This window comes from Corvus moneduloides, chromosome Z (assembly GCF_009650955.1).
Source record: "Corvus moneduloides isolate bCorMon1 chromosome Z, bCorMon1.pri, whole genome shotgun sequence".
NCBI lineage: Eukaryota > Metazoa > Chordata > Aves > Passeriformes > Corvidae > Corvus > Corvus moneduloides.
In genome coordinates, this window is record NC_045511.1 from 54,758,174 (window position 1) to 54,785,655 (window position 27,482).

General features: G+C 38.6%; 1 protein-coding gene across 7 annotated transcripts in view; it reads left to right on the forward strand.

Annotated features, from left to right (window-relative positions):
• FAM172A (family with sequence similarity 172 member A) overlaps positions 1-27,482 on the forward strand; it is a 265,939-nt gene that overhangs the window by 174,030 nt on the left and 64,427 nt on the right. For 6 of the 7 annotated variants that reach the window (XM_032095251.1, XM_032095252.1, XM_032095249.1 and 3 more), the window contains 2 exons: positions 18,024-18,140; positions 21,200-21,284. In XM_032095251.1, the coding sequence (XP_031951142.1) occupies positions 18,024-18,140; positions 21,200-21,284 (202 nt within the window). Of the gene's footprint in view, positions 1-13,822; positions 14,252-18,023; positions 18,141-21,199; positions 21,285-27,482 lie in introns of those variants that run through there. The other variant, XM_032095255.1, reaches the window with a different exon arrangement.

The window sequence follows — 27,482 nt, forward strand, 5'->3', positions numbered from 1 at the left end:
CCTTCTGCCTCCCCAACTGTTTCATGCTGAGGTGAACCATGCTGGGGTTTGGGATGGGCTTGCCAGGTGGTAGCACCACCTCCTAAAAAGATATTTATTGATAATAGCCATAGATGCAGCATCTTCTGTAAAACGCCGTTGAATTATTTTAGTTGCTATTGCTAACTTTTTCAGAATGCTAAATTACTGCTAGAATCTTCCAAACAAAACCTTCCAAATTTTGATATTACACCTAAATTTGTATATTCCACTTAGAGATTTTAATGAATCTTACACAATAAAGTTTTATCAGCAATTTTGCCCTAATGGTTTTTTAAGATATCTAAATACTTACTGTCATTCTGAACCTTGTGTTTCCAAGCATTTGTCTCTTGAACTAATAAATATTTGCTGCCTTCAAATTAAACAGGAGTCAATTTATAATGTGTGTTGTAATTTTTTTGTAAAAACCTAATTGTGTACCTTGCTTTCTAAAATGCAAGGATTGGAATAAATATCTACTAATGCTTTAGGTGGGAAAACAGTACAAACATCTTGTGATCTGAATATATTTATAAATAGTCACTTGCACATTTTATGCAAATGAAATTGGGTAACTGACAGGCTGCAATTTTTAAAATTTTTTTTTATACTATTAGAAGAGTGGCTTATTTGACACCTCATATAGATCTTTTTATATGTTTGAGGTTTTTTTCTGTGAGCCTATAACTGGTACTGTCCTGTATTGTTCTTCTATACCTTTTGTCTTTGTTTCCTTATTTTATTGCCTATGCTTTATGGATGATGAGAATACTAATGAACATATGACGCATACCATCATTCACAAGATGAACAGATAGCTTTCTCTCTTTGTGAAATGTTTATGCAGTAAAATGAAAAATTAAACAAACCAAACATTGACTCCATTGTAATTTCAGCTTAAATGAAACACCTGCTGAGGTTTTGTAGAATTTTCCTATCAGAGAGAAATTTTTGAGAGTGCTGGGAGACGATTTTTATATCCAAAGAGTAAAGTTGGAGGTAATTTGCTAGAAGGCATAAAAGTTATCTTAGAAAATTGTTGATACTGGACCATAAAAAAGTCTAAATAGTTTTAACCTTCAATTAACAAAAAAGGGGGGGAAGATGTCAAAACACAGGTTTAATTATAATTTCTGGTGGATTCAAAGCCTTATGGCTATGTTCTGGCCACTTCAGTTTAGCCATTTAGCCCGTGCTGCCTGTATTGTGTATTCAGCAGTTCCTGTTAGATATCTTCAGAGGGTGTGATTCTGCAGAGCTTTTTGACACCCATTTTCATGCATGGCCTGCTATTTTACCCTGAAATATCTTTTTTGCTGAGCTGCCTGAAACATTAAAGATGCCTTGAACATGCCAGGCTCGGTGCATGTGCATGTGTGCGTGCATACGTGTGCATACCCATGGGCACAGGATAATAAGTAAGTGCGCCGGTGGATGCATGTGTGCCGCTGTGCAGAAGTGCGGGGCGCCGTGCAGCAGCATCCCTGTGCGATGTCCTGCACCCGCACACAGCCCGCATCACTATGCAGGGGAGGGCGATGCTCTCTCTCCCGCAGGCAGTCCCCGTGATGCTGCGGGGGGGTGGGCGGGGGGGGTCTCGGCAGCCGGTGACACTAGAGGGCACTGCTTGTCCTCGGTTGCAGCTTCCTTCTGGGACAGCAAGCAGAATTAGGCTGAATTCCGTAATCTTACTTTAATTAACAATTCAATTCTTATTAAGAAAGTCTAGGCTGTTTAATTCGTTGTTGTTTTGCTTTTAGCCTTGTGTTAATATCCAGGATGGAGTCATCAGCACTTGCAAATAAATGCAGAATCAATTGTCCCATACAGTAACAATTTTATAAAAAAAACCAACTTGAAATGTTATTCTTGGCAAAGCCAGAAGGCTGAATTTGCCCAGCGATGGGGTTTAGATCCCTTGCCAGCTGTGCTTCCAGCCAGAAAGTGAGATGCACAGTGTTAGAAATGCGTTAGGGAGAGTCTTGACAAGTTAGGGTGATTTATTTCAGCAAAGGTCAAGAGAAAGATAAGAGGATGAGAATAGGAAATTTAAAGGGCCCATCTTTGGTATGTGTAAAACATGTATCATTTACATTACCCTTGGAAAAATGTTTCTCAGTTACAGAACACTAAATCACCTGAATTGCTGCTCCAAGTTCAAATGTTTCTTCCATTTATGCGTTCATTTATTTTGGATGGAAATTATGAAAGAAGTGGAATAATCAGATTAATCAAGCTAATAAAACCAGGCATCATTTCAGAAACATCAGAAAGTTAATACGAAGTTTAGATGTCAAATCAATAACAACCAAGCTCAGTGTTAAGACGCCAAGCACTGCTGTTAGCTTGCCCTTGTCCTCTGGAATTGGCAGAGCATTGTAAGGAGTGCTGTGTGCTGGCCAGGTTGGGAAATTTTCTTTCCTATGAAATTCCAACACTCAAGATCAAGAAATGAAGTCCTATAGTTTAAAGTGCTGTTCATTGCTAAGCAGTGGGATAGGGCTGCATATTGGAGTAGGGCCCTATATGAAATCTTTTTTTTGTTATGTCTCCCTGGTATTTAGCCTGAATACTTCTTTCTGGTTGTTGACTTTGTGTAAATGTGAGTGTGTAAATGTTCTCACACCAAGTATTAATAATTGTGTGGAGTTAGCAGCTGGATTGCCTGATTGCTGGAAATTACCTGTTAGTCAAGGTGATGGCTGCTTGGTGTAACTAAAGGTTTTTCCACATGTAAGTTCTAGATTTAAGATGTTCGAAATGTACTGATTGTCTTAAAAAGGATATGTAATTTTTTAATAAACTTCTAAAATACTGTTCTAGCCAGAACTCATCACCTTTAAAAAGCAAGCCAGTATAATAATAGGTTATGTTTTGTGCAGAGTGAATTGTAAGTATTGTATTTTAGTCCCACCTAAGTGCTTGGAAATGTTAAGGTGGTTTTGAACCCCTCTAGTTCTGAGCAATATCTTTTTAAACAGTGAGATTATGCATTTCTGAAATTAGTATATGCATTTCTGAAAAATCCTCCTGGAAGTTACTGCACCATTCCAGAGGACATTGTAGCATGTTTCTTGTAAACATACTACATGTGATCATGTAGTAGTCTTGGACGGTCTGGTCGCCAACCCAATGTTTAGTAATAGATCTGTCATTTAAGAAGAGCGAGCATCACCTAGTTTTGCTTTATCAGTTCATAAGCAAAAAGAAATAAAAAATATGTTTAATCAACAAGAGAGCATCTCTCTTTGCATTCACCAAATGGTAATTTGAAGGCTTATTTTGTGTGTACTAATGGTCTATAAGCAGTGAGATGCCAGAACTGCTTTAATAGGATTTTCCCACTCCTAGAAGGATTTTGCTTATGGCTATGAAAAGTTAATTTCAGATCCTGATACACTTGCATTAATTTTTGAGACATTAACTGAGTGTAGTACAGCAAAGAAAAACACGAACACCACACCACTGTGGTGTAGCTAATTGTTTATTACCTCCAACCAAAGAAGCATTGGTAATGTGCAGGCCACAGTGTCTGGAAAAAGAAGGAGGTAGGAAACTGACAGAAAAGGTCTCCCGGATTTCTTCTTGGGGGTCTTGAGAAAAGAACTGGGGAAGAAAAGGAGAAACAATAGCTTCACCGTGTCCTAAAGGTGATACAAATGGGTCTTGGCATACTCGGAAGATCCTGTTTGTTCATTAAAATACTGTTTGACAATCAAACTATAGCATGTACCAAACCTTCCTGCTTCTGAGTGAGAAAACACATCATTGTGGTTGTATGATTTATGTATGAGAAACAAATGATTTAGATGCTTATACGCACCATACTTCAGTAATGTGTCTATATTCTTTGGAGTATTTGCTGACAAAAGGAGCATGTTAGCTCTTCCTTTGCTAGTAAGGGATCTGTTGACTCCACAGCTATGTAAAAACCTCTCATCAGCACCTATTTTAATCAGCAAGAACTTTACTATAAATCATTATAAAAAAAAAAGCATTATGCTATGCTTTTATACCAATACATTTATTTTGAAATTAATAGGGAAAAATAATACAGAGCTTGTGCTTGAGATGGGCTAATAAGCGTGCCCATGAGACTTCCCTTTTCAAGCACTAAATGAAAGCTTTTGCATTGCTAACAGGCTACAAAAGTTGCTTAGGTAATAAGACTCCTTTTCTCTTATCAGTAAAAAAGAAAAGGGGAGGGATGGGATGGCTCAAGGGATTGGTAATCAGATTACAAAGTCTTTCACTTCTAGGTCACTGGTTCAAATCTGCCCCCTGTTTAGTAGTGACCAAAAGCTGTTCCCATCTGATGGCTTTTCAGTAGCCTTTGTGCAATTCATGAATGATCTATATCCAATGCCTGGTGAAAATCACTTCTAGCCATTGCTTTGGGAGTCTCAACTCAAACCCTTTAAGCAGGAATAAATGATCTGCTCATGCATTGAAGGGTTTAGTGGGTTTATATTTCAGAATAATTTTAATAAGTTAGCGGAGCAGTGCAGCTGAATTTGCACTGTAACAGCTGCTCTGGGCTACAGCTGCCACCGTCACTTTCCACTAGCATTGCTTCATAAAATGTTGTTACCAGCTTGCTTAAGAATAGGACTGATGTGTCTTAATTTGAGCCACATGGTATCATTCCAATCTACTTTCATATGAGACTAGAACAGATAAAATAGTAATTGAAAAAAGAAGGAGAAGTAAAAGAAAATTACTAAATTTGTTCATTTTAGAAGAAATATACTTATTATAGTAAAATTGATTTTGTCAGGTAGAGTGTGAAAACATTTTTATCAATGGTTTTAATGCTGCAGTAATGTCGTGGAAGCTGTGAGACTGCAACTTCAGTGGGTTCTCTGCTATATGTGACTTAGACCACTATGGTGTGCTCAGATAAATGCTGGAATAGGTTTATAAACTGAAAACAAGGGAAAACAGAAAACTTCCAGTGACTGAAAAGGAGTCCTTGCAAGTGTATGTTTTCTAGTGTTGCCTCTTACTGGTGCTTACTACGTGGTAGTTGAATAATGGGCTTATAGACTTGACTCGTGTCAGGATTTTGAAGTGCTATTTTCCTTAAGGTAGGAGAAAGCTAGAGGACAGTTGCTATAAAGGGAATGTAATTTCCAGTTCATTAATATATGAACCTGAAATGAGAACTCTCTGCTATATGTACATTTCTGTAGAAATCACTGTGACAGTTTAGACATGTGTTTATGTCCATAGGGAGGCACACAACCCATTATCAAAGTATGAATTTTTCCTTAAAACCAGCTGAAGTAATTTTTTTGAGACAGCAGGCAAGCCACACATATGATGCAGCAGATTTTTGCAGTAGATTTTTTTGCACAGAACTAGGTATTTCATCAAACCTAAATGATATTTCATCAATACAAGTCTAATTGAATCAAATGAATCACATAAGCCACCTCCCTCATAACTCACATAAACTTCGGAGTTTGTTCATAACACCTCAACGTGGAAAAATTTAAATACCTGTGCATGCCAAGCAAAGCTTGGTGGTACCAGCAAGTGGAATGCACATTTAGCACAGGGCCAGCACAGGTCTTTGCTCTCCCAAGAACACATCCTCAGATGCTGGGAGTGATCTGCCTAACATGCTTATAGCTTCACATTGAAAACCTAAGCCGGAAGAGTGCTGATGAAATCTGTGTACCAAAACACATGTTCATACCCATGTTTTGCAAGAATGGCTTGGGTGGGATTTACTGCCACTGTTTTCACACTTGGCTTTCAGCAGCCAAGCTAGCTGGCCTGCAACGCAATGTCATCCCCTCTGGAAACTTCAGCAATTGCAGAAAAAGAAAATCCCAGACAATGTATTTATGATCCAAAACACAACATTCTCTCCTATATCAGATGTTTCAGATGTCTGTGGACTTGGAGCAACTGGTATGATGTCCCACCAGAAAACACAGGCTATCCCAGCTACTCCAGAAGCCATGTGTCTCCATGTCCTAGCACCAGGGTGTTTTGTGGGCTGCTCATAATGTTGGGCTCAAGCTTACCTGCACCTGCATCTCTGGCCCCATTTGCCAGAGGGAAGGGGGAGGAGTGGGATCTAAGTTTAGCAACACAAGTGGTGTGGGCAAAAAACCCTGCCAGTTTCATGGGGCTGTTTGGTCCAGGAGCCCAGGTTTGTAAGCCAAAGCCAAAGCCATTCATTTCAGAAGTTCACACAAAGGTGGGGGAAGGGGGAGGGAAATAATCTGAAAACACTGGCTGCACAACTTTGCTCCCTTTTGACAGGGAAAGGAGCAGGTCTTGTTCTGGTGGTTAGGTCAGGGTGTGTTAGAAGTGGGCAGGTCTCATGATGGTTCAGCAGAGTGAGGTTTGCCTGTATTTCAAGGCGGTTGTGAGTTTAGTCATTAGTTTAGAAAATAATTTGGTTAAACTGAGAAAACCTCACAGCAAAGTGTTTCTCCTGCTGTAGTGATGCTTCTTGTGAAGTTGAAAAGGACTCTTATAAAGCCATGAGTGCATACTGATATATTGAATGTGATGTCTCTAAAGTTAAGAACTGATGCCCTCTGTTGGTACAACCCCCCCACAATGTGTGCAGAAGCCTTCAAGTTGCTGTGACTGATGAATGGACTTACTTATTTAAGTACTAGAGATGTGAGTGTGATGTCGTCTTTATAAGAGGACAGACATGGATATTGAAGCTCCCAGAGATGGGAGCTGTGAACTGTATTTGGTCCAGTTACATGATGACTTTCAACCAATTGTGTGATAAGCCACATTGCTTATGGTAGTGGGTCACTCATCAGACCCCACTCTGCCTGCATAAGCTGAGGTGGTGGTGGTGCTGGTAGTGAAATAAAGAAATGCAAACTTATCCTGGTGTGTTCCTGTACTGAAGAGGACTTTCAAGGAAAAGGAGCAGAAATAAAGCTTGCAGTTGCTTTCTGGTTTAGTGTTGTTTATGAACCTTATGAGATCAGAGGGTCATGGGGAGTATCTTGCTAGTGATGTATAATGGTTTGGAAATAAACACCAGGGGTGGCTCCAGCTGCTTTTGATCTAACTAAATGGCTATTATGTATATTCTATTTAATTTATTTTAAAATTAGGCAAACAGCATACGGGAATGCTTCTCTGTGTGCTATATGCTTAAACTTCCAACTGTGTGTTCAGGACCAAACAAAAGGAAAATGGTTCTCTTTCAAGGAGGTTATCATTCGGTAGATGTATAATAAAAAGCAGACATGAAATGCTGTGAGAAAAAGGGACTGACTTTCTACCTTATCCAATGATTTTAACATTTGAAATTTTTATTGAGATGGCCTGAATATGTAGATTTCACTCTGTGAAATCTTTTGCTTTCCATATCTCTGAAATCTTTTCTTGATATGGGACTTCCTAAGTTGAAAATTATGAGCCCTTAGCTTACAAAGACAGGCAAGTAATTAAATCCGCAGCAAGCTTTTTTCAGAGTACGCTGGCCAGAAACTATGGAGAGTGTGTGCAGAAAGCTCAGCAGACATTGCTTTTACTTTAGAGCAGGGGTGGCTGATCTTCATGGTCCTGTGGCATCCTGATGAGCTCTCGTGGTCACGGGACAAAAGCTGACAAAGCTGTGGACCAGACATTCAGTGTTGCAGCTCTGCCTGCTGTCTTGTCCTGCATTGGGAGGGGAGGGTTGCTCAGTGCTCTCCAGCTTGCCCACTGGTGTAGCCTGATTTCAGGACCCAACCAGTGTGGCCTGGCTGATACCTCCAGGAAAGTCTGACTACCTGAGTGCAACCACCAGAGCCAGAGTCCAGTACAAAATTTTCAGGAGGACTTTTCCACTTCCTAACAATCTTGAAAGTAAACATGCATCATTCTTAATAAGCCAGTTCCTCTTTGAGGCTTGTGAGTACAAGAGTTTAAGTTATTTTGCCAAAGAAGGACTGTGTGTGATAAATGAGTACCTTCCTACATGGGCAGCTGGGAATATTTGGTGCTTTTGTGCAGCATCCATTGTCCTCACACTTAGGCACAGCTAAGTGCTAAGAAGTGGTAGTCCTTTTTCTTTTGTTGACTCATCTCTAGCGGGCATCACTTCTCTGAGCAATGTCATCAGTACTGGAGGGTGATTTTTGGTGTTTAATGAGCAGGCTTATGCTGGGGGCAATGCAGAGCATAGTACACATCATTTTCTTGGAGCACTACTAACAAGTAAGTTATGTGAGCAAGCTGATGACCAGGTTGGTGCAGGATTACTGAGCAGGCCAGGAGGAGGAACACAGAAATACTTCATGGCAGTGACACAGCATCCAAGACACCCACCATGTTTCTAAGTCCTGAGTTGCTGAGGTGGAAGTTGTATGTTGCTGCAGTGCCATGGCTCTCCAGATGTGATGGACAGCAGGTCCATGCCCAATGTCTTTGAAGGGTGGAGAGTCTGAGCTTCCTTTACCAGTGAAGCTATGCCTGATGGCTACTGGCAGAGGACATGGACCAGACGTTTAATTATGAGTCTGTTCTGTACTCTGAATTGGAAGACGTTTTTCTGAGTCATTTCTTTCATTAGTTTTTTATATTATGTAAAACTGTATTTTAGGTTGTTATACATCCTTTGTATGACCTTTTGTATGAGCCTTTGTATGATCCTTTGCGTCACAAAGCCCTTCAGCGTATGAAGTCTCTCCAAGGAGACTTGTTAGCCTTGCTGCTACTTTCCCATCTCATGAGTGGGTGGAAAACCCTGTTGTTGGATATCTGATGGAATGTCCAATGACTGATAAAGAGGGCTGATAAAAAAATTATCCAGTATTTCTCCTGCTTTACTGTTTTTTCAGACTTTGAAGATGTCAGTCATGTATTGGGGTTGAAACTAGATGATGTCTAAGGTCCCTTCCAACCCAAACCATTCTATGATTCTAGGATATTGTGGTCTGCTTTGTGTAATTTGGGTTTCTGCCACACATGCACATAATTTTTTGGTGAAGGAGCATGTAAATGGCAGCAGCATTTTAGTGGGAAAGAAAGGGAAGCTGCTGCTCCTCTCTTTTGGCTGCTGCCTGCAATAACAAAGCATGATTTGTCATTCCCTAACCACAAAGAGAGTTACCTCCAAAAGTTTGTGTGACCTCAGAAGTTTCAGTTTATATACCCTCTTGCTTCAGAGACCTTACCTGTGGAGAACCTTTTCCCTTCTGAAGTTACTCAGAGGTTAGAAAAGTCGAAGCTGAGGCTTCAAAGGACAGGAAGAGTGAGTGTTGTCTTATCCTTTGGCTGAAGTGGAAATCCAGCTATGTCTAAATAACAAGGATGTCAGACTTCATGTCCACCTGTGAGGTGCTGAGCTTAACATTCAATTCTTCTCATTTTCTGTTTGGTTGGGGGTTTTTTTTAAGTCTGGCTTCCTAGTAAAAGTTAATATATAGGTTGATATGTTTGTGTGCATGTATGATAAAACCGGGGCAACTTCCTAAATCAATGACCAGTCCTTGTTCAGACACAGCCAACATCTAGAAATCTGTGGAGGATTTGCCGTTCTTGATGTCTCTCTCTTTCTCTAGGTATAAAATTAAATACAAGGAACCCGATTATTTCCTTGAAAAGTGCACCAGCATGAGATTTCCATAAAACTGTAATGAAAGTTTTCCATGTACCATTCAAACAGAGGCAATGAAGAAGTAATGCCATTTTACTCTGCTGTATTTGATACTTAACATGTAAAAACAATTATTTACTTGATTGTTTCACATTCATTTCACTAATATGATTGTTCACTTGTACGCTGAGTTCTGGATTTACACATTTATTGAAACATGAGAAAATAACTGCCATAACTTACTCCAGGCCATGTTTTTCATTAGATATAAACCATTACCTTTGTAATGGTATAATATCAAAACAAAACTCCAACTCCTTGTATAATTTCATTTTCAAGCCTTGTTTATTATTAGTTGTGTTACACACTGATTTTCAGGAGCTATTTATTTCAACTAATTTTTCATCTCAAAGATTTAAGATAACTGTATTTTATTTAACTTTATCTGAGTAAGAAAAATTTCAAGAACCTACTTATTTTGGCTCAAGGCTTTTAGCTGTATTTTAGATGTTTTCATCCCCATAATGCAAAAGAGGAGCCCAACAAGATAGGCTGAGACTAAACAACTAGTTTTATTCATCCATTTTATATGCATACTGGGTTTTTAGATAGAGCAAAGCTGGTCCACTGTAACATAGAAGATGTTCAGCTCAAGCAAGTACCTTAGGAAGAACTTTTTTCTTATGTACAAAGGATTTATTTCTGTTCAGCCTTGCTGCCTAATCAATCTGAAATCAGCCAAAGTAATAATCACGAAGACATTGACCAGGCTCAAAGCCTTGAGGCTGAAAAGAGTGGCAGTGTGGAGCCAGACTGGGAAGCGGACAACTGTCTCTGCCTCGGAGCAGTCACATCCTTCAGATGGGTGGACCAGATGGCTGAGGTTGTTAGCAGCATCAACAGTCCGGCTTCTATCTGCTGCCGCCCTTCAGTGAAGCCCATACAAGCTGTGAGCTACTGCAGAGAGTCTGACAGGTGGCAACTGAAGGAGTCATCATAACTCAGTCATCTGCATCCCAAGACCCTGCTCCTCCCTGAAATGGAGCTTCCCACAACTTCTGTCAACAGCAAGAAAACTAGTGGAGTTTGAAAACTTAGTGCTATTTCCTCGCTGATAGGTCTCAGGCAGAGTTTGGCAGCGCACTTTGATGGGGCACCTCTGATGAAATGTCAGCTGGGCAACACTGCTGGGGGTCAGCTGTGCACTGCTGCTCTTAAATGCCTGTAACTGTCTCTAATGGCTGCAAGATCAGGCTGAAAGTCTGGCACCCAACCTGCATTTACACAAGGACGTGTTCAAAATGATTAGCTTGTGGTTTGGCCATGCCCAGAGCTGATTAGAATTGTGAAAGTCCTTGTGAAAGCTGAGCCCAGGATGGCAAGCCTGGGGTCGGAGGCTGAGGACATTCCCAGTTTCAAGCAGAGACATTTCTGTTTCCTACTCCATCTAGAACTTGACTTTTCTTAGTATACAGCACCTCAAGCTTTCAGCCATGGGTCTAGATGGCTCCTGCTAGCACTTAACAAAAATTTGGGGTTTCTTGTGTTGTGATTGGGTTTGCTTTGGATTTAATTTCTTTTATATTTTATTTCAATTTAATTTCTTCAATGGTTTTTTTTTTTTTTTTTTTTTTAGATTCTACTTTATTATTTAATTTCAAACTAGGCATGGTACTCACATAGCTGTTCACTGCTTCAGAAATCCAGATAAACCAAGAGAAAGTAAAGCTGTGACCTGCCTGCAGCCAATAAGGTTTTACTGGCAAAGAGTGGAAAAACCCTTGACCATCACAGCCAAAATAACTTTGTTAACAAAATCGCCAGGGCAGGTTTTGCCTAGCTATAGTAATAGAGGAATGGTCTTGCTGGCTGAGTTCATGTCATTTGGAGAGCTGATACAGCCTCCTGCCAGAAAACCTCCTGCATCCCTATTTAGAGGATCCTGCTTACACAGGTGAGTGGTAAAGCCAGAGCAGAAAAGGATCTGCTGTGCCGGAGTTTTGGTGTGATCACATGCTCACACTGTCTTGCATTACCCAAATCCAAATTAATTGTGAGTACAAAATGAAATAGTTTAATGAACTATGTGATTTTGCAAGTATGATTTTCCTGGGGCTCATTTATTTGCAGTGTACATATCCAAACTATGTTTTAACAAACTAGCCTGAGTATCAGATGCCCCTCAGTGTTACTTGTGCCAAGTACTGCACATAGTAATGTTGGACACTTTCTGGCAGCTTAAGCTGACCCTTGTGGAGCTCCACTTTTATAAGACCAGACTGTTTTTTATGTCATATATTAGACACAAGCCAACAGCTAGCTGCTACTATCAGCAACATAGGAACATTAACACTTACATTGATCAGGTTTCACATTCTGTACCTGGATAGGAGATGGGTAGAAGCTGTTGACCCTTCAAAACCTGATTTTCATGCCAATGAGATTTCCCCAGTTCGAATCTCCAATCTTGGGACAGCAGACTCCAGCTGTTAGGAGGGAGTCCCAGCTGTCTGACTCCGGGTAGACTCAGCTGCTCCAAACCTCTTTTCTGACCATCACTGCAGTTCTTGCAGTAGTGCAAAGGCAAGTATCTCGGCAACCTTCATTGCTGAAATGGTGTAGTAAAAAAGGGATTAGTTTCTGTTGGTTTGGTTGAATTTCTCATGGGAGAGAGCTTCACCAAACCCTCTTCTCTAATGTCCATTTTTCGTCTGCAAGGAAGTTATCTGCAGAATGCCAACATTTTGTGCACCAGACAGTGGAGGATGTCCCTGCCACCAGCTTGTTTTGGATTGGTCTGCTATGAGCAATTCAAAGATTTTTATCCCCATGGTACCATAGCAATTTATGTTATGCGATGGGCTTTCTGTTGAACTGCTGTGCTTCGTTTATGCTAGACAAATTGCTGGGAGGTTTGTAAGTGAGGCGAGCCAGCATTCCTAACCACAGCCCTGCCACACCTAAACCACCTCTGTTTGGGAAGTTGGTGTTCCCCTCATTATTATAGGTCCTCAAAGACTTTTCTCTCTTAAGCTCCCGGTTGTGACACACTAGGGTCAAGAGAACAGGACAATTGCATTATATAGTTTAAAGTTTAAAGTTTTAATAAAGCTAAAGCCTGAGGCTTTTATACAAGAGAACTGTGAATTTGTTTGCAACGTTCAAAAATATACCAGCAAAATTCTGCGTACAAGGTTTTTGTAGTTGTTGGGGTTTTTTACTGAGCTATGTGTAAGGGAGATGACTTTTTAAACCTTGAGATATTTTTTATTAAAATGTTTTTCTAATCATGATTGATTTTATGAACTTACAGCCCCAATGTAAGGGGGAAATTTTGAGTAGAGGTTCTGCAAGAGAAATTGGTTTACACTGTGAACTTTGACAAGTCCTAGACTCCAGATGCTGTAAAGCAATCTGTTCTAATATGTTTGTGCATTATTATTACTGTTGCAGTGTGATTTATTGCTGTAGAAAAGGATCACAGTTATAGGGGTAACATCCAATGGATCTTTGACCAAGATATCAGAAAGTACTATGGTCATTCTCTAATTGTATCTTTGAAGGTATTTTCTTTTGCCGTTTAAAAACTGGTATGTATCAGAGGCTTTGTCTGCTGCAATTAGGGATTTTACCACATCTGCAAATTCATTTAGGGAAGTTTATTGTTGTTGCTAATAGAAAATGAGAACTGGTAGAACTTTGGATTGTTTATTATATTTGCTTTGTGCTGTTTGAACATAGTTGCCCAGTAATTCTAATTCCTAATGAATAATATTTTATGAGGGCTTGGGGATCTAATTCCATTTTAAGATGTGCTGAAAATTGAGAGTATTTCAGAAATTCAGGATTTTTGTTCAGGAAGCAGTGAAAGGTCTTACAAATGCCAGACCAACAAACTTGCACTACAGAATACAGAATTCCATATTTCCTGGAGGAGTTTTTCATAACTGAGGAGAGGCTCAAGTGCTGCCAGGCAGACAGACCAGTTACTTGGTTTGTATGAGACTGAGTGAAATGATGGTTGAAGAAGATGTTGGTTTTCTGTAGACTTGTAACAAGCCAGTTACAAGGAGAGCATATGAAGTTACCAAAAGGGAATCTACACGCCTTTCCAGACGAAAGTAAAAATTGCCCTCTTGCACACTATTCGTATCATGTGATTTCTTCTCTCATCTACCATTGCTTTTACAAATATTTCAGTGTCCAACTGATGCTGTTTTGATCCACCAGAATTTCTACTGCAAATTCATTCCACTTCTGGAAACCAGTGAGGACTTTTGGACAGGGACTTCCAATTGTTTCCTCTGGAAAGAATTCTGCTCGAAGATGCCAAATGTCTTACGGGTCTCAAACCCGTAAGTATGATGCAACTGGATACAATGGAGGACTTGCATCAAAATTATGTTGCTCCAAGTCAAATGCTTGTTGTCAACAACTGAATTGCAATGGAAGATGAAGAAAGTAGCTGAAAGGTTTATTTCAAAACTTCAAGAGAAATTAAAATTTGGATGTGTTTTTAATTCATTTTTCCTCATTCCTAATTACAAACAACTCAGAAGAGTAAATATTCCCTAAATATGAAGTCATGGTTGTTGATTTAATTGTATGAACCTACAAAAATAAAAGCCTGTAAAAAATAAAATAATATTTTAACTTTAACTTTTCTCAGAAGTTTCAATTTTTACCTGTTTTAAATGTTGGAATAGGTATAAAGGGTATGGACTCAGTGTTTCAGGGATTTACTCCCACAGGCCATTTACCTAAAGTCTAACGGGCACTTTCATGGACTTTCATGTTTGCAGGATCAGACCTTTGAGTCCTCTTCTAACACACTGAGGCTTCAATTTGATGGGAGTATTATGCTATAAAATATATACCAAAGGCACATTTTATCATCTATTCTAACTATATATGCATGCTAAATATACTGCATATCTATTATATGTGTGAAGCTATGTTTTATTTACACATGCTACAGATAACACAGGCATCAACCTTTTTGCATTACAATGTTATGATAACTGTATACTATAAACTTGCAGATAGATTGGCAGTAGAATACTTATTAAGTTGAGCAATAAATGAGTCATTATTATGTATGAACTTAAGGAATGCATTTTTGGGAGTTTCAACTTCTTGCTTATGTAACTGTTAGAGCTGAATACTTCTGCAAATAGATAATAGACATTTTCCCTTCCAAAGTGAAGGAACCACTTTCAACCACTAGGATAAAGAGGACTTTCAAAAGGATGCTTTCTAACTTTTTGCAAGGAAAACTGGTCTACAACTTGTCATTCTAAGGGAATCAAATATATAGTGTTGGTATATGGTTAGTAAGCTACAAAATCAAACTTTCCTATTATTACAAAGAAGGAACACAAGAAAAAAGACAAAATGGAAATGCCTAAAGAGAGAAGATTATTGGGAAAGTCTAGAGGACCCAGAATAGTGAGTGATACAGTAATACATGAGAATGAGAACAGAGAAGTGCCAGTTTACCTACTTCTGGTTGTAAATGAATTATTGGAAGAAGGAGTAAGGGGAGGGTGAGCCATCCAATGATGAGGTTCACAGAGAGATGTCTTCCTGCAAAATCTATTCAGCTAAGAATAATTTAAGATTTTTAAATGGACACTGAGCAGGAAAATAAGTAATTTCTAGGCTGTGAGAACTTTCTGTCTGTGGAATTTACTGATGTACAAGGAGTATAAGGCATAAATGAACTTCAGACAAAATACTTAGGCCTTTGTTTGCTTCAGTAAAAAAAATCATTATTCTGAAGAAAAATATCTAATTTTTAGTATTTTTAGTAGACTGTGGTCTATTAAATATCTTCAGTTTTAATGTGTCCACCTCGAAAGACTCTGCAGGCTACATGGAATAAAGCAAGTAGTCCTGGCAAATGTAAATCATACATCCCATAGTATCTTTCCCATGGAATTTAGAACAACTTCCAAGTTGCATCAAATTTGAGTGGTAGCTGGATGCTTGTTTAAAGTCAATCTACTTTGTCTTTACAATTTTATTCCACTCATTTCATTTTTAAAATTTATCTTAATTCAAAACCGGTTTTAGAAGAGATGAGTATGTTCTGTGACCTATCAATCCATTGAATCTGAAGCATTTACTGAGTATTGAAGCATCTGTGCCCAAAACCACACAGACTTCATGTATCTTCTTGCAGGGTAAATTATCAACCCTGATAAGAGGGTCTGCTGCTTAAGCTTAACCTGGATCTGTTCTCCTTGATTATTATTATCAGTGGAATGTAGCAAGGAACTTCAGCTGCTCTGATACAAGCAAAAGTGTCCTCAGTTTGACATGCTCTGCGGTGTCATTTCTGTGTCACTGAAACATGGACACGTTAGACTTCTTGTTTAAGGGAAGGTTATACCTTTGATCCTTTCCCCACTTGATGTATTGTTTTTGTCTGTTTCTTTCTAAGTTGGCTCAGAAGGGCATGGATGCCTACCAAAACTTTTTTCTTCTGGGCTGGATGTTAAGAAATATGTGAGTGAAGCTCACTTAATCCTTTTGATCCCTCTTTGCTGCTGCATCCATGAGACCTTATCCTAACCCTAGCACTGTGGCTGAGTTATCAAAAAACATCACATTGTCAGCCTCAGTCTCTTTGCTGATCTTTGTGAAGAGAATACAATTCTGCAGGCATCCACAAAGCTGAATGGCAAGCACCAGGAGCATGTTGGGTATTGCATATTATTTCCTATATATCATACATGATCTGAAAAGCAAGGACTGCATGTACCATATGAAGAAAGAGTAGAAAGAGATGGTGATCAATAGCTGCCAGTTCTTACATGTGCATAGGGAAATTGAGAATACCAAACCTGAGCTAGGTCTGGAAAGGAAAAAGGGAGCTGCACCTTTGTATTTTCTTGTGATTTGAAGAAAAAGGTGATGTTCTAAGATGAACTGGGTGGCTAGTTTTCGAAACAGAAACATGGGACACAGCAGCTTGAGAAAAAACTGCTTTTCCAAAGCAGAGCATATTTTTTATCTTTGCTGGTCATTAGAAGTGCTTCTGAATACCAGCCCTTCATGGAGGAAGTCATGCTGGAATACCCTGAGCTGGTGATGATTTTAAACTTCACCCAGCGTGTAATAACTCTGAATAATTGGTAGGTATGTGGGCTTCAAGGACAGTGGTATTTTTGCACCTTTGCCTGTTTAATCACAGTGTTTTGTGGAAGACAGTGCAGCCGAATGAGTGCTAGAATGCACTGCACAGGAACGGGAATATTAGTACATATGGTGTGTTTCAAAAACTTATTCAATGTACAGCAGGGTTTAAAGTGAGTTAGGTGTGTGTGGCTGACAGGTCTTGTTTTTAGATACTGTCCCTTTCAAAAAACTTTTTTTTTGGTAGGGTTTTGGAGTCATTCTTATGGCAAGGACATGGAACAGTGGGTTCAGAGGTGCAGCCTGTCTGATAAGCAGTTAATAGAGCATGAAGAAGGAATGCCTGATTTTAGAAATGTGATATGTGTTACATTTATACAAAGGGAAGCTTAAAAAAACTATTAACTTTATTGCAGCATACACAGTGATAATGACACTAGTTGTGAAATTCGGGTTTTATAAGTATAATTTATTATGCTTTCTTTGATCCAGTGCTACAAATTAGGATCACTCATGTCAGGAGATTAAAACCTTTTTGTCTCTCTTTGATATAAAACTATTCTTCCCAGTACCTTTTATCTTGCATAGCAGTGCTGAATTCCACAGCATCTTTGTCAGCTCGCTTGTGTTATTTGCAGCAATCATTTAATTTGTTTTAGAACTGATATTATTTAGTCATACTGTCATTTGCAGCAACAGAGGCTCTTTAATATCCTAAAAATGTTGAGAGGCTTTGGTGTTCGCTGAGTAAGCATATGAATAAGAGAGAAGAGAGAAGAATTTTGGGACCATGGTGAGCATGCAAGATAGCTAAATTGGATAGAAAAAGAAAAAAACCCATACAAGTCAAAGTGAGATTGTACATCAGAAAAACTACAGCAATCTACTGAAAATTAGTAGATGATAGTCATGAGAACCTTACAGTGAACCACAGGTACCAGCTTCCCTGAAGAACTGAAATAGGAACTTGGAGAAGCTTGTAAAAGGTGTCCTCAGGGAATCTTCCATTTTTTCACTATGATACCTTTAATCCTAGAATTGTCAAGCCACATGGAAAATAATAAGACTGAATAGTTCAGTCAGTTAAAAGTTAGTATTATTATTTTTTATCAAAAATAATAGGTGTTTCTGTTTTTCTGGACCCGTTAGGAATTGTATAAACTTTAAAACAAGTGAAGTCAAGTATTGAATCTGTATTGCTGTTTCGTTTTAAATTTAAGATCGTTATCTCTGACTAAGCAGACTCTATTCAATAAAAGGAATTAATGTAAATACAATATTTTTTTAACAGATGATTCAACGAGAGGCAGAAGTGAAGAATAGGGTAACTGCCGTGGCGTTGACAGACTCTGTTCACAATGTGTGGCATCAAGAAGTTGGCAAAACTATTCGAGAGTGGATGAGAGAGGTAAGGCCATGTTTTTTTAAAGAATTTGAGTATATACATCTGTATGTGGCTGAGTAAACATGTCTGGGTGTGAAAGACAGCATATTACGGGACAGTGGAAATTGTGTATTCATACCAGCCACTAAAATAACCAAGGTTAAAGCCATTTCCAAGTTAGCAGTCAAAATAAGAAGCACCAAGTCCAGTGTTTCTTCACAGCAAAATTAGAGACATGACTAGGCAGGCCATGCAGTGCCTGATACCTGGAGCAAAGTCCTGGGTGCACTCTGTGGTACTGGTTTGACCTGGCAATGGTGGAAAATCCCCTTTAAGCTCTTCATGACTCAGTTTGATGATTTTCAGAACTGGCAAAATAACCTTTCTCTCAGCAGCTTTTTGATATGTATTTACTCCTGTAGCACTTGGAAGCTCTTATACTCAGGGATGGGGCTGCTGAGATTTTAAAACTTGTATTTTTAGAGTGATACCAACTAAGCTACTGTTCATGAGTCTCATCCTCACCAGATCAGGCTCATCTCTGTGTTTTGTGCATTCCCATGGCAGAACACTAAAACATAGCTGCACAGAGTGAATTTAAACTAGTCACATCCTGAGCTTTCTGTTAGACTTGACTTTTTCTCATGGATTTAGTGAAACTTTGTGTAAAGAGTGCCTATTCCTGACTTAACCTTAAAGTTTTATAGGCCGTGACTGATGGGAATAGAGGATCACCTGGGATGCAGCCTGACAGCTCTGACTTAAGTGTTAAAAATATAAAGAATGCTAACCCCTACAGGCTCTGTCAGAGAAATCCCCATTTTCTTTAAGGGAAATCAAAACCTTAAAATATGTGTTATGTAGTAAAACTGAAATTTTAAATCCTGTAATTTGAATCTGACAACTCCATTTTTCTTTAAGCATTTAGTCTGAATAAGAAAAGTGCATTACCTTTAATTTCATTTGCAGAAAGTAGATGTTAAAGAATAAGTTAAATGATTAATGGCCTAAAAAGTGGATGGAGTGTCATAACTTACATTAGCATTAAAAATCTCCTATAAGAAAGAAGAATTTTACATATGTGAAATGTGGCTGAGTGGTATTAAGACTAGCATATCACCTGGATATCTCTTACTTTAATCAGGTTTAAGGCTAGTGGTAAAATGAATAATAATTAAAATATACACCTAATCGCTGCCTGTCTGTAGGGCTAATTGCTGTCATTGAAAGAATGAATTGTTAAAATAAAGTAATTCTTCATCAGAGCTATCTCTCCTGTATCACTGGCGGCCTATTTTTAGTACCTATAGAAGTCATGATTTTTGAATTTATTAGGAGCTGTGATGAATGATAAAACAAATCATCCATTTACATATCTTGACACTGCTTTCGAGAATACTTATTTCTTACAGGCAAGTGTCACATTGTATATAAAAGCTAGTTAATTGTGTGCTAATCTTCTGTATTATCTCCAGCTCTCTGATGTAGTGTTCTATCAGTAGTTAATATTAATTTTACTTATTTCAAATGATTGTAATACTTCATAAAAATTCTACTTCTTTTGTAATTTCTACCACCTTACACTTGCAATTTCACATTCAGCTGTTAATTAAAATTACACATGCAAATCATAAAATTATAATGCTTTACTACTTCAAACCTTAAAACCTTTGTGAAATACTTCCATTTTAACAGTTTTTTACTAAATATATTACTGGATAGTGTGTTTGTTTTTTTCTTTTTCCATTGAGTTCAATAGTTTCATTGATCTACTGTTTCTTACAAAAATCTGCCATGCTTTGTGAACTTCACTTTCTAATCTCATACAGCAACCCTTCCTTTATGTTGTCCCTGCTCTCCCTGGTCCCAGAACAGTAGGGTTGCCTTGACAAATCTATTCAAAAGCCATTCCTCGCCCTTTATTGGTGGGGACTGAAGCCTTTGAAATTCTCTCCTCACTGCAACACAGCTGACATCTTCTTCCAGACAGAATGAATTAAGGAAATACAATAAGATACTTGATCTACCAGTCAAGGATCTTTCCACAGTGAGGACGGACTCCATGGTACACAACTAGGGCAGCAAGCATCTACAAATACACAATACATGCTGTTTACCAGAAAGAGAAGTTGTCCATTTTTACTATCATGACTGATGGCATGATTTTTTTAGAAATCTGTATGAAAATTGATTGGGTCTTTTCAAAAAGTTCTGTGGTTTTTTTGCCTCTTCCCCTTAATGGAGTTAATCAGGTTTTCAGAAAGGAAAAATTCAGATTTTTAATAGAGCAAGCAATGTAAATCTTGTTGTTCAGCTGGTAATCTTATTAAAAATGTAGTTGTGCTTTATAATTAAATCTTCAATTCAGTAAATTTGGTGTAGTTTTAGCATATTTTATTAAAATCATATTATCTAATACTTCGGTTTATAGACTACTCTGAATAGATAGCATTTGTAGCAAAACATTTAGGAAATTCATGGTAAATTCATCCTACTCAAAGGTTCAGGAATGAAAGGTAAGTGTAAAGGCCTCCTGAATATAACTCCCCAGAGACCAGTATTTGCCTTTTTTTTTAATGTTCATGCACCTTCATCTCAGCTATATTTCCAATTACTTGAATATTAATCTGCTATCTTGATGGCTTTTAGACATTCTTTCCACAGTGTACTCTCAAAACACCCTGAAAAATTCTGATTTTGTTATGTTAGCAAATGAGCAGGCTGAGTGTTATATCAACACCAACTAGGAAAAGCTGAAAATGTGTGGTGGGTAGTTTAGCCACTTGTTGGTCCAAACACCTACTCAAGTCCACTGGCTCTCAAAGCTCTTAAAAGACATGCTAATTCAGAACATTACAAATCTCCTGAATTATGGTCTTACTCTACTTAGTTAGTGTGAAACAACAGTATTTCATCGTCAGTAAGTGTAAGTTAGTGTAGGGTACTGTCTAGTCACTATGGGGACTGCTATGTAAATTAGTTTGAGTATTTTGATGTGATCATTGTCCTTACTTGCAACACCGGTGTTTATTTTTGCTCTGAGTTTTTGGCTTATCCCAAGAATTGCCTACCTGCTCTTACAGAACTGCTGTAACTGGGTGTCCAGCTCCGAGCCCCTGGACACATCCGTGGAGTCCATGCTGCCAGACTGTCCCCGTGTCTCTGCAGGTACATCCATTTGTTTGCAGTAAGCCAGTGTACATGTTTATGCCCAGAAGCAGCTTGTTAATTTTAAAATGCATTTTAACCCTTCTACAGCAAGATGTGGCTGACAGCATATGACTGCTGCTATTTTATGCAGCCCACTCTTATTCTTTTTTTTTTTTTGCTTTGTGTGGGATTTAAGTTCTCTTGTCTACTTGTTGCTTGAATTTTTCTAGTCTTCCTTTCTGTTTAAGTAATTGATGACATTATATGTAAGAGTCTAAGAAAAATAATAGTGATAACAAGAACTGGGAAATTTATCATAGAGCCTTGAATAAATATCTAACTCTATGTAGGCAACAAGGTTTTAAAGAAGTACATAATGAAAGTTATGGTTACAATAAATGAGACACTTTCCTGAATGCTGTTCAGCAGAAGTGTAGCTTACAAAGCAAATTATTTGCAGCATCCAATAATGTTGATGTGAGTTTTCTGTTGCTTTTTTAAAAAGCTGTGTTTTTCATTAATGAATCATAATCATAAGAAGCACATGAAATAACACAGAGACTTTCATTAAATGTGTGATAATTCCAGAAAATAGGTGTAGTTATCAATGTAAAAGGAAAATCTCCAATCTCTGTAGAAAAGTAATCTAAAATACATAGAGCAGTTACTGAACTTTCATGCTTGATTATCAGGTTTCCTAAAAGCCATAGGTAGCATATTTCTGTAGAATGTAAAACCAAGTTCAAAGGAAGACACAGCCTATACAATATTGATTTAAAAGCTGAAACAATATTTGACCTTGCTCTGTAGGATGCAGTTGTTTGGTTGACAAGTTAGTTTCATATCTGTCTGCATTTGTGAGGTTGTTAGTGAGACCTAGCCTTGCAGATGAAACTGAGTTTTCTACAAGATATTTTTAAGGTTTGGAAAATGTAGGTCTTTTTTTTTGAGAGCTCACAACAAGAGACTTTAATTACATTTCTGCTATGGTTTGGGATCTCACCATGCAGATCCTCAGCTCTGTATAGAATTGACACTGCTCTTTGGTGCTTTGGAAAATTATATATTACTGAAATTTTCATAAATTCAACATCCATTTAGCAACTTTATGCTCTTTTAGGGGAGATTACCGCAGTTTAAAAGAAAAATATTGTTTTCAGGAGTGGAATTCTTTAAAATAGGATTAACTTCCAATCTCTGATGTGTCTGTTGCTATTGTGAAAGGCTACATGTAGAGGTCATTTTAGTCTGGTAAATTAGGGCTTGGATAGCAACTGGTCAGTATTTATTGTACACTGGCAAACACTGACATCAGAGCATCTCCCCTCTTTCTTTGTATTCATCTAATGTAAATAATCTAAAAGGTATTATATAAAAGAAATCTTAAGTGTTACTTAAAAAGAAGACTGATGCTTCATTAGAGCTGTAAATAATAAGTCGTGATTTTATGTTTCTGTTGAAGATGGGTCACAGTGGCCTTAATGTTTCTGCACCACTTAATGAATTTCCAAGGTGCACAGAAGTGGTAGAAAAATTAATTTAAATTGGGTAGGATTTCAGTCAGTAAAAGTAGCGTATTTGTATTTAGTGCATACATTGAGATGAATTAAGATCACTAATGTTTTAGAAGTTCTCAACAGAGATTTTTTATAATGGTTTAATGTAAGACAACTATTTGCAGGCTAATTCTTTGTAATATAAATGTAGTTTAAAATAGTATAACTTTATGTGACTGCTCCTGAATTATCAGTTTGCTCACACGTTTTTGCCTATATTTCTTGTAATTGTTTTGTATATGAACAACTGTAAAAGATGTACAGAGAACCAAGTGAATAATTCATACAGAGTCTTTATATGAGCAACAGTATAAACCTACATTGGGGTAATATGTAATAAATTTATTAAATGTTACTAGATGTAGAAGCATTATTGTTTAATGTGAGAGATTTTATTTCACTCTTTTCTTGAGAATTGCGGTACTGAAAGAGCCCACACTCAAATCCTGGCAGCACTGCCCTTGGTATTTCAATGAATGACAATGAGAGCAATCAGAACAGTGACAGATCTTTTCAAATAAACCTTTTGCTGTAGAAAGATTCACTTCTATGCTTGGAAGCCCATCTTTTATCTCTGTTTGCACTGAAAATAAGTTCAGAAATAACTGCCTTATGGTCACATCTCTTGAGCCAGCTTTTCCAAAAAGGGTCTGATATTCAACCATTCAGTATACTGGGTTTTACAGGCAATCCTACTGGGTTTTACAGGCAATACTACAGGCAGTTCCTACTGCAGATTATCTCAGAGTCTCTTGCTTTTCCCTTAGAATCACTAGAGACAAAATAAATGACCATCAAACTGAAAAAATTACTTGTGTTTTTCCAGATAAAGTTGTTAAAGCTTTTGATTGAAGAATTATGAAGTAATTAAAATGTTTGCCATGATTGATTCATGTCTTACTTGATTACAAAAAGGAATGAATACACTTTAATAATTATTATTAAATAGTCATATAATTATAAATGTTGAAAGCCTGAGAACAACAATACAGAAAAAGCAAGCCATAATAAATCCATTGTCTGTTCTTGTGGCGAGAGGTACTTTGTGGGTCCCACCTTCATGGTCTTTCATCCACGTCTCAAGGATTTGGTGCATGCTGGTGTCATAGTTTAATATCTTCTGGCATCTTGTTGGTGACATGGACAGTGAGATTGAAGGCACCCTCAGCAAGTTTGTCAGCAACATCAAGCTGTGTGCTGCAGCTGGCATGCTAGAAGGAAGGGATGTCGCCCGGAGGGATTTTGAGATATGGGCCTGCAGAAGACACGTGGATCCCATAAAGTTCCACAAGGCCAAGTGCAAGTCCTGCACATGGGTCAGGGCAATCCCAAGCACAAATACCGGCTGTGCAGGCTGTCAATTGGCAGCAGCTCTGAGAAGAGTGATATGCAGTTGTTGGTTGACAAAAAACTCAACATGAAGCAACAGTGTGCACTTCCAGCCCAGAAAGACAACCGTATCCTGGGCTGCATCAAAAGCATGACCAGCAGGTAAAGGTGATTGGTTCTGCCCCTCTGCTCTGCTTTGGTGAGACCTCATGTGGCTGACTGCATCCAGCTCTGGGGTGCTCAGCGCAAGATAGATGTAGTCCCACTGGACCAAGTCCAGAGGAGCCACGAAGATGCTCAGAGGGGTGGAGGACATCTCCCATGAAGATTAGAGTGAAAGAGTTGTTCGGCCTGGAGAAGAGACTGCTGGGGGCCCTTGAAGCACCTTCTAATATTTAAAGGTGCTACAAGAGAGCTGGTGAGGGGCTTTTGACAAGGGCATGAAGTGACAGGACAACAGGGGAATGGCTTCAAACTGACAGAGGGCAGTTTTAGATTAGAAAAGACAGGAAAGAAACTCTTCCCTGTGAGGATGGTGAGGCACTGGCACAGGTTGCCCAGAGAAGTTGTGGATGCCCCATCCCTGCAAGTGTTCAAAACCAACTTGAATGGGGCTTTGAGCAACCTGGTCTACTGGAAGTTTGCTCAAACTCCCATGACAGGGGGGTTGGAACTTCTAAGACTCCTATCTCCTACTCTCTTCACTTCCAGCCCTAGTTAAGATCCTCTGTTAGACTTGAGGTTATCTTCTGTCTCAGTCTTAACCTACCTTCCTAATGGAATCAAACGAAAATACATCTCTTCTGTCTCAGAGGAGATGGATCCATCTCCCATCTAAGACATAAGAAAATGTAGGATGGAGAAAGATGAAGACTATAAAGCAGTCTGTACATTGAAGATTGTCACATAAAATGGAGTAAGGGTGGGAGTATTACTGGTTAAGAGACTGGACAACACTTGGAATTTGACGCAGACAGTGGAATAGATGTTTTAATGACAGGTTGCACTGCATTACTGCTAACAGTAGTTGTAGTTCATGCTGTGTCTCTGAGACCTTACAACATTTCTCCTAGTTCTGGAGCAGGGAGTTCAGAAGCCCTTGGGAAGTCATCCTACTGGAGCAACTACTGGGGAGGAATAGCTGAAAGTAGGCATGGGAAAAGCAGATCCATGGATCTGCATTCATCTGTGATGCTGTTCAGGAATTAAATCACTTTGATTTCAGGACAGTGGCCTGAACTTCACCCAAGGATAGGTATTGTGGTAAATTTTGTCGGGTAAACGTGGCCTTTGTTTTCCTCAATCCTGTTTGTATTCCTTAGCCCATGTGTTTCTGCCAGTGAAAGCTTGTTATTTAGGAGAGAAGATTAAACTTTGCAGTATTTTGCCAAAGTGGATATGCACCAACACTCATTTAAAGTAATCAAGTGAAGATGTTGTAACATTAGTAAAATGAATTGCCTAATCAAATCTTTTTAAAGCCTTCCTAGTTGGCCCCCAAAATCACTAGTTATTCTGTTAACAGTTGCAGCCAATGTAGTTAAAACATTATGAAATAAGGAAATTATAACATTAAAAGACAAACAATGGAATGAAACACTGACAGTAATCAAGAAAAGTTCTATTCACAGAACAGCCTAGACTTGAATATGTCTATCTAATAAGAGAAAAAGTGCAAGAATTAATTCATACAGCTGAATAAAGTGGCTGGTAGAAGAAAAACAAACTTAATTTTGGGGGACAGGTATGATGTGTGCTGGTGGTGCTCTTGAGTGAGTCTTCAGATAGTATTTCCTAGTACCAAACATCAAGCTTGAACTCTGTATTATATATCAAGCATTTAATTACATTTAGGTAAGCCAACCACAGCTGCTTTTTTTTTAATTTGAATTTTAAAAATATCATTAATATAATTTCTAACAGAGTACTGCAGGTTTGGGGGGTTTTTACAGATAAATAAATAGAAGGGGAAAAAAAGACTGGACAGAATGGTTGAGGTGGGAAAGGACCTCTGGAGGTCATCAAGATTATCTTGCTCAGGCCAGGCCACCTGGACCAAGTAGTCCAAGGCTATGTCCAGCCTTCCATAGGACGTATTACCTGTCAGTAAAGAAATCATGATAATGGTAATTCATATCCGTGTAAGATTGTGCAGTTTTTGCTGGCATACTTGCCTAAGTTTCAAAAGACCACACAGAATCATTCCATAGCCATATGGTGTGTAACCATGATGGTTGTGTAGGATGCAGGTCTGTACATGAGTGACTATGGAGCGGTAGTTTTCCAGGTAAGGTAGTCACCTTTTTGTGTGTCAGCACCAAAAGAAGGTCCGTCATATTGTAGAAAGTGGTTGTTTTCTTGCTTTGTCTTTTCAAATCCTTCTAACTGAAAAAAGGGAAGAGGGCCTGATTGTGGTTTCTGACAAAGTTTGTCTCAACAAAGAGCGGGGTTGTCATCCATTGAGCCTCACAGTAAAAGCACAGCGTTTCCAGATGTGTTGAACTCATAATATGTACTAAGGTGCTTTTTGATATTTTTTTCTGTGTACATATGAAACTTGCAGACCAAAGCAGATGAAAGATGAGATTTGCAGACCTCACTGAAAAATAAGTTGAGTCCTTGGCATAGCTTGATTTAATATCAAGAAAGAATGTGGTACTGAAGAGTCCCCTCAAAACTACTGCTTTGTGTTGATTAATAAAATAGCATCAATAATACTCTGTGGCACAATGGTAAATTTAAGTAAAATTATTCTGGACTTTTAGATCTGCTTAAAAACACCAATCCAAGAAACTGACCGCATCACTTGAACAGCAAGCCCTTCACTGGCAGAGCAGGTGTGCAGCCTGTGGCCCCACACACAAGTGCTGATCAGGTAGAGATCTTGTTGCAAAGCTTGTGTTGATACCAGAGAAACAATGAATTACCCATTAGATTATGGCAGTGGTAGTTTCTGTTGGCTTTATCTAACAGGTTACTCCTGCCTGCTGTTTCAAGAGTTCAGTTGTGTATTTCCTCAGAAAAGCCTATCTGCGGATGCGCCCCATGCTGAGCAGATCCTGGGGTTCAAACAGGAGGCTCTCCAGTGAGGTCAGATGGACTCTCCAACACCACAGGGTCTGTGTGCAGGGGTAATTGCATTAGTGAGGCTTGTGACAGCTCTGGGGAAGGATCGACTTACTTCTTTATGCTTTTTTTCCTCAGCTGTATTTGCACCACACTACAGTTCCACTCTTACACATTTATGTATCTTGCTCATAACAAACAAGGCAGAAGCAACCACAAATTGTATCAAGTGCAGTGACAATACCTGGCTTGTACTCTTAATAGC